Source organism: Cucurbita moschata, unplaced genomic scaffold, assembly GCF_002738365.1.
Source record: "Cucurbita moschata cultivar Rifu unplaced genomic scaffold, Cmos_1.0 Cmo_Scf00040, whole genome shotgun sequence".
In the NCBI taxonomy this organism is placed as follows: Eukaryota; Viridiplantae; Streptophyta; class Magnoliopsida; order Cucurbitales; family Cucurbitaceae; genus Cucurbita; species Cucurbita moschata.
Window position 1 is genome coordinate 1,111,176 of NW_019268556.1, and position 12,194 is coordinate 1,123,369.

The 12,194-nt window shown below is 34.6% G+C and overlaps 2 protein-coding genes across 2 annotated transcripts in view; one reads left to right on the forward strand and one right to left on the reverse strand.

Annotated features, from left to right (window-relative positions):
- Positions 1-4,150, reverse strand: part of LOC111432703 (ribosomal RNA processing protein 36 homolog) — a 5,536-nt gene extending 1,386 nt beyond the window's left edge. Inside the window, exons 1-8 of the mRNA XM_023069634.1 lie at positions 3,935-4,150; positions 2,935-3,064; positions 2,727-2,860; positions 2,580-2,646; positions 2,323-2,375; positions 2,106-2,160; positions 1,909-1,983; positions 1,562-1,679 (exon numbers count right to left, since the gene is read on the reverse strand). Of these exons, the coding sequence (XP_022925402.1) occupies positions 1,562-1,679; positions 1,909-1,983; positions 2,106-2,160; positions 2,323-2,375; positions 2,580-2,646; positions 2,727-2,860; positions 2,935-3,036 (604 nt within the window). The 5' untranslated portion in view covers positions 3,037-3,064; positions 3,935-4,150. The remainder of the gene's footprint in view (positions 1-1,561; positions 1,680-1,908; positions 1,984-2,105; positions 2,161-2,322; positions 2,376-2,579; positions 2,647-2,726; positions 2,861-2,934; positions 3,065-3,934) is intronic.
- Positions 4,151-7,428: 3,278 nt separating this feature from the next.
- On the forward strand, positions 7,429-11,340 carry LOC111432704 (RNA-binding protein 7-like). Its single transcript, XM_023069635.1, has 4 exons — positions 7,429-7,637; positions 9,055-9,266; positions 10,567-10,726; positions 10,847-11,340. Exons 1-4 carry the CDS (start codon positions 7,598-7,600, stop codon positions 11,026-11,028), a joined length of 594 nt encoding a protein of 197 aa, XP_022925403.1. The 5' UTR covers positions 7,429-7,597; the 3' UTR covers positions 11,029-11,340.
- Positions 11,341-12,194: the final 854 nt, after the last annotated feature.

Genomic DNA, 12,194 nt, shown 5'->3' on the forward strand with positions numbered 1-12,194 from the left:
GAACCCCCCCCCCCCTTAGGAGCCCAGCGTCCTTGCTGGCACACCGCATCGTGTCCACCCCCTTTCGGGACTCAACATTTTCACTGACACATTGCCAGGTGTCTGGCTCTGATACTATTTGTAACAACTTAAGCCTACAGCTAGCCGATATTGTCCACTTTGGCCCGTTACGTATCGTTGTCAGCCTCACGGTTTTTAAAACACGTCTGCTAGGGAGAGGTTTCCACACCCTTATAAAGAGCAAGGGTCATACCTACTCACAGTTCTCTACCACAAAGCGTCTAGCTCCATGAAGAATCGCCATATAACTATTTAGCCGAAATGACCTAGCTACCCTCTTGAGACTCTTACTCAGAGATTGGATTTCAAAATACTATTTTCTACACAGCCACCTACACCTAGATTCTGAATGCACAACTATGAAATGACCTGAAGGTCACCCACATAGATTCAGGACATGGATACAACATGGACATAAGCCAAAACAACATACTATATCTTGAAAATTCTAATAGTGACACCATGAAACTCGCCAGGACACATTTAATAAAGTATTATTTTTATACGCACAATAAAGATTCCAAACATGATGAGTTATATATCGTAAAAAACTGTATGTACAATTTCGCCTTTACATCTGTTAAGTTTCAAGCAAATATATAACTTGCAGAATAAATTATATTCCTCGATGAACTCTTTTCCAACAATAAAATAAAATCAAGTATTCCACAAAAAATCACGAGCTTAATAAAAGAAAATGAGCATCTCAAACTTTTATACATCACTTTCAGATCATTTGTTCTACTGAGAAATAAAGCTTTCATTGAAAAAAAAAATGAATGAATAGAAATAGCATACAAAAAATAAAGTCCCACCCAAAAGGAGCCAAACTTGTCAATTCCACATCTTACCACATCAAGCTAGTAAATTTTATCAAGTGAAATCTATTTTTTCTCTTTTCTTTCTTTCGTTAAATTTATATGTATCTTTAAGCTTTCTATTCATTTATACATCAATTTTTATGAAAACCTATCCATTCTTCACATAAATTTTCTGTTTCTACCAAACTACATCCCTCACATATGCTAAACCCAATGTGTCCAAGATTTCAAAAAAATAATAAAACAATCAAACACTTCACATCATGTGTTCTAAAATATGTGTAGTGTGTTTATGTCAGAAATCAAATTTCACTCTCCCTCAATGTCCACGCCCACTTTTTTCTTATTTTCTTTCATCTGTTTCTTTTTTCTTTCTTTATTTTTTATTTTTTATTTTTTTGGCAGGGGCAAAGGGAGAAATTATAAACTTATAAGAACCGAACTAATGTTCTTTGATTCATAGTAATCAATTTAAATTCCAGCTGAGGTACTGATGTTACGGTCTAATCACAAAAATGAGTCCAAAGTTCAATGGTCCCTCACTTGCATGAATACTATTAGAAAAAAAGTACCATAGGTCACCCAAGGTTTAAAATAAAAGTTTCACGTCTAAGGCTATAACCTAATTGCACACCACTGAGAGAAAAACTCATGCAAAAAGAAAGGAAGAAAAGTTTTACATTTCTTAAGATAGAAGGGCTTTTTCCCATGCTTGGCTGCTTCTCTCTCTTTCTTTTTATGATTGGCCAGAATTGCAGCATCTACACGCTTTGTGGAGTCCGATTTGAATTGCTTGTCCTGAAATTAAATTAAAAAAAGTTATCTAAAATCTAAACAAAACAAACCAATATACACAATTAATAAGATTATGATCATACATAACTTCGTAATGACATAGTAAACTCATTCTGATTTTTCTACCATTTTTATAATTAAGGACCATAAAACATGTTTCCGTATGTCGTCGTATAAATAAACAGACTTGATATGCAACTCATTATAAATGAATCAAAATAATAATACTTACAATCCAAGACAGTTGTTTCTTTAATTCTTCAACAACGTTTGAATCACTGGCTTTCCTTAACTGCTTTTTCAGTTCCTGTTGTATCAGTGAAAGTCGCAATACACAAAATGGCATCCAAGTTAATAGAATTTAAAATCTAAAAATGAGAAATCATATCAATACGGTAATATATGAAGGGAACAGAAAAAGAAGTAGACCTCTTTTTCAGCTGGAAGATTATTCTCATAAATGAAACTATATCTCTTCTTAAATCTGAAGATTCAAAGAAACATAAAACAAACAATGTCAATTTCAAACAAAGAAGAAAGATAATTACAAAAATACCATGAACAAAAATTTAACACGCCTTTTTTTTTTTGTTGTTGGTACAACATGCCAAAGAGTTCATCAATTCTCATATCAAGAAAAACTCACCCCTCAACATCAAGAGAGCCGGTTAGAGACTCAAAACGTGGATCACGTACCATCTGAAAACCGACAAATAATCAATGAAACAAACTCCACACATGTGTAAGTGCAGACAGAGATGTAACTATTTTTTAAGGTTTCGATAGAACTCCATAACAGGAGGTGTGACTCTCATAATCATTCAGTAAATTTGGCTCCATACAAACAATGAAAATGCCATAGATTTGGATACTAAACTAACAAAAAAGGAATAACCAACTCACGTTTTTAGGAGCCTGAATGACCTCTCTAAACCTACCAACTGGTTTCTTGCTGCTAACCTCCATTGGCCTTCACAAAGAAATTACAGTCATAATCTCCATTTACTAGCAAACAAATAAATTAAGGAAAAAAAAGTACCTATAAGCTACCTGTTCTTGTTTGCTCGCCTGCCTTTCTTCTCTTGGTTGGTCTTTTGGTACATCGAGTGTGATCCATCAGACCGTACTCTCTGTAACTCCTCAAAAGTCACATCTGCAAGTTCACGCTCTATATTCTCTTCTTCCTATACGAATACAGTGAAGTCAATATTGCAAATAAAAATGTAACATAAACATAAATTTAACTGCTAAAAAATACCGAGTCAAGAGATTCTTCTGAGGAAGAATATTCAAGATCTTCTCTTTCATCCTCCATCATTTGTTTACTAGAGCTAGGAACCGAACTACAATGTTTCTTCATTTCAGTTGCGAGATTGAAAATATTGGCCCTAAATCATAAACGTTTGTTCAAATTCCAACTTATAAACAAATCGAAAACTCCCAGTAAAATAAATTTCACAAAATAGTATTTACTCATTGGATGGAAACTTAAATTCTTGAGGGTTTTCAACGTAAGGAAAAAAATCGCTTTCAGCAACAATATGAGTAAATTTACTATTAGATATAGAGACCAATCTAACCTATTCTCGCTGGAATGCGATTCGATTTAGACACTAATATTACTATTACAATAATACATTTGAAAGAACATATAAATCAAGTGATACATGCAATAAACTGGAGAAGAAAAGACGTGATTCTAATGATTCCATATCTTCTTTATACAAAGAACTACAAAGAGAACCCGCATCTAAATAAATGACTGAACTCAAAGGGAAACCAGCTGTGGTAAGAGAAGTGGAGGGAAACGTTGATAAAACTTAAGCCAAAAAAAAAAAAAAGGAATGAGAAGGGAAGTTCAACTGTTCAAGCAGGTAGACTGGGAGAGAGTGAATGCGCTTTCATTAGAACTGAGTTGAAATAAAGAAAGTACTGAAGGATATCATTATTGAGGATTGAGCCTTAGATCCTTACTAAAGACCTTAATCAAATGTAACTTGCTATTTCTAGGGCTATTGACAATGCATTGTAAACATTCACCACCACAACGAAGAAACCACTTCCTCGGATCTCTAAGTTACTACAGATGTTACTGAACCGAGAATCCTAAAAGAACCAGAAACAACGTTAGCCAAATTCTAAACTACATCAACCAAATAGATCCTAAAGGACTATCAGCGAGATTTTACTGCCTAAAACGGAAACGAATCGGTCATTGCTGGTACCGACTGGAATGCGTTCGTTGTCGCAGAACTTACCTCTATGGAGTTAGGTATGCCGTCCTCGAAGTGTGTCGCAGGAATGGTGTCTGTCGATCAGATGAGGGAGCTGCACCGCCGTTGCCTTGCGCCGGAGTGGGTGTCGTCGCCGTACCGTGGGTCACGCCGGCGTCAAAAAAGGAAGAGAAAGAGGAACCGGTACTGCTGAACGTGATGAGAAAAAGAGGAGGATGAAGGAAAAAGAGAGGAGTGGTCAAAACCCTAATTTTGACCGTTTTGGATTAATTTTGAGAGAATTTTTGTTTAAAATATTTAGTGAATAAAGCCTTTTATAATATTATTTAATTTTCCAGGATTAAATATTGTTATTATTTATTTATTTTTATTACGTCAAAAAAATAAAATAATCTTATTAAATTTTTATTTATTAATAAGTATATTATGATGCCTCAAATTTTAGATTTTTAATTTATTTAGATTTTTTTTATAATTATATTAACTTTTAATAGTAAATAATTAATACATTTACATTTCAAAAATTAAATACCTGAATAAATTGAGAATTAATTATTATGATTAATTTAATTTTATTATATAAAATTAATTGATTTTAAATTATCAAATAATATTTTAAATTAAAATTTTTAGTTATAATTAAAAAAAAAATTAAACACTTCTACATCTTTACTAGATTATTTAATTGAATAAACTTAACTTATTTTATTATTAGGTAATTATATTAATGTTTTCAACAAAAATAGTTAATAGTTTAAATAAATAATATATTATGTTAAGTAAAAATAATTTTATTCATATTAATTTATAATAATTTATTAATTTATTATATAAAAATTATTATATTGTTACCTATTATAAATTTAATTTAAACATATTTATAAACATTAAAAATAAATAAAGAATATAAAGAAAGAAAAAAAAAATATAAAATGACATAAAAAAAACTAAGGAGAGAGAAAATTTTAACTCACATTCTTTTGGGCGTTCTCGGAAGCCGAGGAGCAGCTAAACTAAACAACTTGTTGGGAAGTATAAATTTTTTTTTCACGAGACAAGCTCATGCATAATCTTTTCCATTCCTTTTCTCATTTCTCATGAACCAAAAAAGGCGCTAAAACTTTAGTTCGACCGATGACGTTGTTTAATCTCCTCTGATTTTGATTCAATTTATTAGGTTACATGTACATTTATAGAAATCAACTCGAGGAGTTGTTTGGTGTAATCGTAACGACGCTATTTTTTTTTATTGAAATACAGTGCTACTACATGCATGACATGACGGTTAACTGTGGAAACATTCCTTTAGAACATTTAAAAAACGATATCAAATCAATCCAAAAACATATAAGAAACGGGAATAAACAATAAAATAAAAAACTAGAAGACAAAACATTGTCTTAATCTAACCTAGGACTACAAAATAAGATGTAATGCAACTACCCTAACACCGGTTCCATGGTCTTCATGCATCGCCTTCTTCATCTGTATAGAATGTCTTATCTTTATCTAAAATGTAGGAGTAACACATGAGTTAGAGTATTTTAAGAAATATTCAGTAAGTGGTCCCACTATTCGAGGTTGTGAAATGTAAGGACATGAAACATGGTGGGACCTATCATTTAAAACATCATTTCATTCTCTTAGGCGGCTTTGTAGTCCTGGATAAATTGAATGTGTAGTACTGCTCTGGCGAACTGTTGCTGGACACCTGAAGGGAATAGTGGTCGTTGTATCATCGTAGTGAAGATAATGGTCGTAATCAGTTTCATAGTGTACACGTTCGTATTCATCATAGTGGGGAAGTACCCCAATACACGTGAATACACAGTTATGCACGAGGTCTCCATACTTACCCCAATACACGTGAATACACAGTTATGCACGAGGTCTCCATACTTACCCCAATACACGTGAATACACAGTTATGCACGAGGTCTCCATACTTTCGTCTCCATACTTTCCAACATGACATAATAAATTATGCAAGACAACCGCCGTTCTTTCATAATATATTATGTCATAATACAACATTTAAATTGAGAAGTGGGAGTTGACCTCCACATTTCAACAAAAGACCCACACCCAAGTTCCATAGTTTTGGATCCGCTATCCCGATCATGATTTTCCTACCCCAGATGGAAAAGTCCTTCCCTTTCTGGCCGGTTCTGGGCGAGGAGGGATTCGAACCTTCGACACCATGGTTCGTAGCCACGTGCTCTAATCCTCTAAGCTACAGGACCCATCTCATCTCCACTGGATCTATTCCTGGGGGTACCCTAAAAAAAGGAACCGGGGAGGTCCCTTACTCCATTATCTTTTAAATATTTAATTACCTATTTCAAAATTTTATTTCAAATAAATTAATCATTTTAGGAGCTAATAAGAGACTTTATAAACCTAAAGATTACGAGCTCGAATGATACAAAATTAATTAATAAATCAATTTTAATTCATTAAGTATCGTTCAGACCTAGAGTTGTAATCTTATGCTATGTATAACAAGCTGCGTGCAATCAATTATTATAAGCAAGAACCCGACTTACGATATTACCTGACCGGAACTTGAACAACAATTGAGTCAAAAGTATATTCCCGTGTTCCAAATATTCTAACTTGACCCACTACACGATCCCAAACCAACAAGATTCAATAAACATTCATTATTCACCTATAAAATTGGATAGACTCGGTTCAACCTTCACTCCATGTGTTACAAGCTGATTCGATTGAGGAATGACAACTTTAGGAGCGAATATTTGCACGACTGAAGCGGTTGTTATAAATAACAATTTATTTGAAAACTTTATTTATTATTTTAATTATATAATTATTGTAGCGGGAAAATAGTGAGAAGTTACTTGTCAAAATGAGCATAATTTATTTTTTAGTGGACATTTGAAGTGTACGGGAGAGTAATTTATCGATCATGATCACTAATTTTTTTCAGTGGGCATTTGAAGAATTAAAAGTTTAGATAAATTCTGACATTTGAAAAGCGAATTCTCTTTCCAACGGACTTGCGATTGTGCGATACTTACTTTCCAACGACAAGTGAGCTAAGCCAATTCGTTCTTGCGTTGCTTACGGCTAAACGATGTATTCTCGAGCCTTTGACCTCGATTTTAGAGAAGGTTTTAGAAAACGAGGGCATAGAGATTTTCGAAGGAGAGTTCTTAAGTTGAGACTTTCTGACATTTCTAAGTTTCAAGCAATTCTTGTGGTAAATTGTATCGAGTCATTCAATCAAATCTAGATCAAGTTCGATGGTAGAGTAACTCAATTTAAAATAAAGTTCCAAATCTTGCTTATAAATATCTGATCTTAAAGAATTAATTTAATTCTATCCTTATTTATTGGTTGATACGAATTTTATATTAGAATAGATTAATTTAGGATTAAAATTTTCTTATATTACATTATTTTTTACTATTAACAAAATTAACAAAATTACATATTTTTAGTTTTAAAATTTGGTTCGAACTTTTGTAAATCTAAATCCGAAATATAGTTTTTTTAGAGATTTGCGGCTGAAATACAGACGCCATTATAAATCGACGCGGCAAAATCAAAGCTATAACGAGGTTGAGAAGGTCAATTGGCTCTCTGACTTCACCATCCTTCCCTTTTCCTTTTGCCGTTTGAAAATTTGGCTTTCCGATTTGCATCTGAACTTGCAGACCAATCATGTCCGGAAGATCATCAAATCGCTGCACCCTTTACGTAGGTATGTTTATTGTTGTCTCAATCCGTCTTTATTCGTGTTTTCTCTACCCTAATTCGTTGAACTTTTTCGTTTGCGTTTTAATCTTGATGTTGTTACTTCCGTGAAGTTTTGTGTGGTTGATTTATAAGAATTGTGTTTAATTTAATCATATTTGTTGATTCTCTCGCGGAGCTCTGTTTAGATTTTTAATGGCGGGTTCATACTTGAACAGAAAGAATTTGATTGTTTGCTGGATTTCTTCCTCCTCAACTTTTTTCTTCTGTTGGAACTATGTTTGATTTCTGTTTATATTGGCTTACTAGATTTGCAGCCTCTGGGTGGCGAGGGTTGGAAGTTGAACGTTAGATCTCTTAGATTATCTTCGTGTTTTTTGCTTATCTGGTTCATATTCAGGATGGTTGGGAGAGGCCCACGTTGGCTAATTTAGAGGATGATCATGAGTTTAGAAGTAAGGAATACTATCTCCATTGGTATGAGGTATTTTGGAGAAGCCCAAAGCAAATCCTGAGAGCATATGCTCAAAGTGGACAATATCATACCATTTTGGAGATATGTGATTCTTAACATGGTATTAGAGCCATCCCTTAATTTAGCTATGTCAATAGAATCCTCAAGTGTCGAACAAATAAATTGCTAGCCTCAAAGGTGTAGTCAAAAGTGACTCATATATTGAAAAAAGGGTGTACTTTGTTCGAGGGGCTCTAGAGAAAAGAGTCGAGTCTCGATTAAGGGGAGGCTGTTCGAGGGCTACATACATAGACCTCAGGGGAGGCTTTATGGTGTACTTTATTTGAGGGGAGAATTGTTGGGAGAGAATACATCTCCATTGGTACGAGGCCTTTTGGGGAAGCCCAAAGCAAAGCCATGAGAGCTTATACTCAAAGTGGGCAATATCATACTATTGTGGATATCCGTGATTCCTAACATGGTATTAGAGCAATGCCCTTAATTTAGCCACGTCAATAGAATCCTCAAGTGTCGAATAAAGAAATTGCTAGCCTCGAAGGTATAGTCAAAAGTGACTCATGTGTCGAACAAAGGGTGTACTTTGTTTGAGGACTACAGAGAAAGGAGTCGAGCTTCAATTAAGGGGAGACTGATCGAGGGCTACATAGACTTCAGGGGAGGCTCGATGGTGTATTTTGTTCGAGGGAATTGTTGGGAGAGAGTCCCACATTGGCCAATTAGAGGATGATCATGGGTTTTAAGTAAGGAATATATCTCCATTGATATGAGGCCCTTTGAGAAAGCCTAAAGCAAAGTCACGAGGGCATATGCTCAAAATGGATAATGTCATACCTTCGTGGAGATATGTGATTCCTAACAGTTGAATCCTAATTTTCACTTTCCCCATCATCTTTGATCTGCATATGTAGGCTTCTGAGTCTGATTTTGTTACTTTCTCCACTTTCTGTAGGTAATTTGGATGAAAGGGTAAGCGACAAGGTTCTTTATGACATTCTAATCCAAGCTGGGCGGGTAGTCGACTTGCACATTCCTCGGGACAAGGAATCTGGCAAACCCAAGGGTTTTGCTTTTGCAGAATATGAAAATGAGGACATTACCAACTATGCTATTAAGCTTTTCTCTGGTCTCGTGACTCTTCATAATCGTACCCTGAAGTTTGCAGTATGTAACTTTTTTCTTTCTCAACGCAAATTCTTCATTGTTTCTTTTTTATTGGTTTTTCTTGATCAACTCTGTTTCCTCTATTTTATGCGTTTTGATTCGTAACTCACTTTTGGATATAGATCTTACTGGTCTTTTAAGATGTGCGGTGCATTTGAAATTTTAGTTTTAATTGACTTGTAATATTTTCCTTCATAGGCTTTATGTAGTATCTTGCTAACTTCTTTGAAGCTTTAAAAATTACATTCCAATTATATGATTTCATTCTTGTTATTTACAAAACTAGTTTGCATTAGAAGCAACCTTGTTATCATAATTAATTGACGGGAAGAACCAAGATATTCATGGATCATGATGAATTTAATCTAGTTTACTTTATATTACTAGAATTTTGATATGACTTGGTTGGAGAACCATTGGCTTTCCAATTTTAGAGGACGAACACAAGCGTTGGTACATTATTGAAAAAAAAAGAAAAAAGAAAAAGAAAAAATGGAAGATATAAATTACTCTCTTCACTACAATTACTGATGACTTTGGTGAATAGGCTAGGTTTTTAGGTTCTTGGGCATGAAGATAAGGTTTGCAAGCTAAGAAGTCTTTCTTTATATGACTTGAAACTTTCTTCCCAAGAGTGGTACCTTAAGTTTCATCAAGCTATTAGCGATATGGGATTTCGAATGAATTTCGACGATCATTGTCTTGAAACTCGAATAATGGATGGTGAGATTAGAATATTGTCAAACTATGTTTATGATATCCTTATTGCCGGAAATTCCTTGTTTGCCATAAATCGAACTCAAAATTGCTCAAGTGGGCTGTTGGGCGTAATCGTAAGAAACACTTTTCATTTCATCCCTGTAGTTCCGCTTCTTGCTCGAAAAATGAAGAAAGACTTGTCAGAAATCACCGGTTGGGTTGGTCCAACCAAGAAAGGGATGAGAGTCTGGGGGCAAACAGAAAAGCATATTGAAGTTTGGAGAATTAAGTTAGATACTAAAACATTATTAGAAAACCAAAACAAGTTTAAATATATAATTTCATATATTAAAAATAATCTTTTAATCTGATTTTGGAAAAAATAGGAACAATATAAGAAGAACAAGATAGTTACATAAAGATTCCTTTTCCAATCGTATATTTATTATCGATGATTTCATTTGATATATGACTGTAGTGTGAAGTCTCATACTTCCAATTGTATTATCAGATGAGTGTGCAATCTTCTTGTATCAGTTTTGATTGTGTGGGGAGTGATTAAGTTATGGGAATGACTTAGCTTTTGACTTTGTTCAAACAGGTATCTGGGCAAGACAAGCCTTCACCCAGTTCATCATCAAATATATCTCATAAATCGAGGTCACATATTGTTTCAGATTACTCCAATGAAACATCTCAGTATTCGAATCGCTTGTCAACGTCGTGCAGGTTTTCAGCGTACCCTGAGAACCATCGAGAAGGTGATTTTCCTTTATTTTTGTATTTTCTTAGTTAGTTTTGCTAAGGAATTGTGTGTTTTTTTTTTTACTTTCTTGGTCTTTCCCACATGGGTTAAACAAATTTTTATTTCTTTTATTCAGCTCTTCTTCACCCTGGTTTAGTTAACCAATATAATGGGTATGGATTTCATTTGGATAACTATAATAACGAGCACAGTCAGCGATATTCTAGGACAACTTTGGATAGCTTTTACCAAACTAAATCACGTCGCCATGATACGAGTTATCCAGTATACTATCCTCCTCACGAACTTTTGAACTAAGGCAGCTAGTACCTTCCATTTTGGTTAATCTCAAGTGTAATTTAAGTTGTAGGCAAAGTTGGTTCTCTTAGATGGATGCAGAAGGGTTAATGGAAAATGATATGATATTTTTTGCTATGGAGCATGCTGGTCTATGTTATTCAATACAGTCATTTTGTTTGTGCACGTGTGCATATGATTTGGCTGTCGTTATAGTCAATACACTAATTGAAAATTAAAATATTGTAATCGATGTTATTAAAATTTCAGAATTTCTTTAATTCCTGTTTAATATTATGAAAGTATAAATGATTCTTTTCCCGGTGGCTGAAAGTAATAGCTTTTTGTTTGTGTATGTTGAGTATTTACTTTTTTCTGAAGTGTTTTACTTGAGCCAATGTATAAATATATCAACTTGACACTGGCTGAGATTTCAGTGAAGTGGAAGCTAAGCTACTTGTACCCCAGGCATTTTGGTTTGAGTTTATTGTCATTTCTGCCTTTGGGCATTCCTAAACTGAAGCATTTTGGTTTGAGTTTATTGTCATTTCTGCCTTTGGCATTCCTAAACTGAAGTACTTGGTAGGTTAAAATTAAGATATCATGGCCTGTCATTGCCTGCCCCCTCAATATAATGAACAAAAGAATCTAGACAAAGACACATTTGCTGAAAAAAAAAAAAATTAATGCCAAAGTTCCAAAATGAGAATTGACACTGGCCTGGCCAGTCCCACTGCTAGCAGATATTGTCTTCTTTGAGCTTTTCCTTTCGGGTTTCCCCTCAAGGTTTTTAAAACATGTCTGCTAGGGATAGGTTTTCACACACTTATAAAGAATGTTTTGTTCTCCTTCCCTATTGATGTAGGATCTCACAATCCACTCCCCTACGGGGCCCAGCGTCCTCGCTAACACTCGTTCCCTTCTCCAATCGTTGTGGGACCCCCCAATCAACCTCTCTTTTGGGCCCACGTCTTTGTTGACACATTCTTCGTGTCCACCCCCTTTGGGGCTCAGCCTGTCACATCGCCCGGTGTCTAGCTCTAATACCATTTGTAACGGCCCAAGCCTATCGCTAGCCGATATCGCCCGGTGTCTAGCTCTAATACCATTTATTGTCGAGGATTATTGGAGGGGAGTCCCACGTTGGTTAATTTAGGGAATGATCATGAGTTTATGAGTAAGGAATA

What these genes read in the sequence shown, in the direction of transcription:
- LOC111432704 (XM_023069635.1), top strand. Translation starts at nt 7,598, where the DNA reads ATGTCCGGAAGATCATCAAATCGCTGCACCCTTTACGTAG. An exon ending in TCGCTGCACCCTTTACGTAG is followed by an intron (nt 7,638 to 9,054) that starts GTATGTTTATTG and finishes CACTTTCTGTAG; the next exon opens with GTAATTTGGATGAAAGGGTA. An exon ending in CCCTGAGAACCATCGAGAAG is followed by an intron (nt 10,727 to 10,846) that starts GTGATTTTCCTT and finishes TCTTTTATTCAG; the next exon opens with CTCTTCTTCACCCTGGTTTA.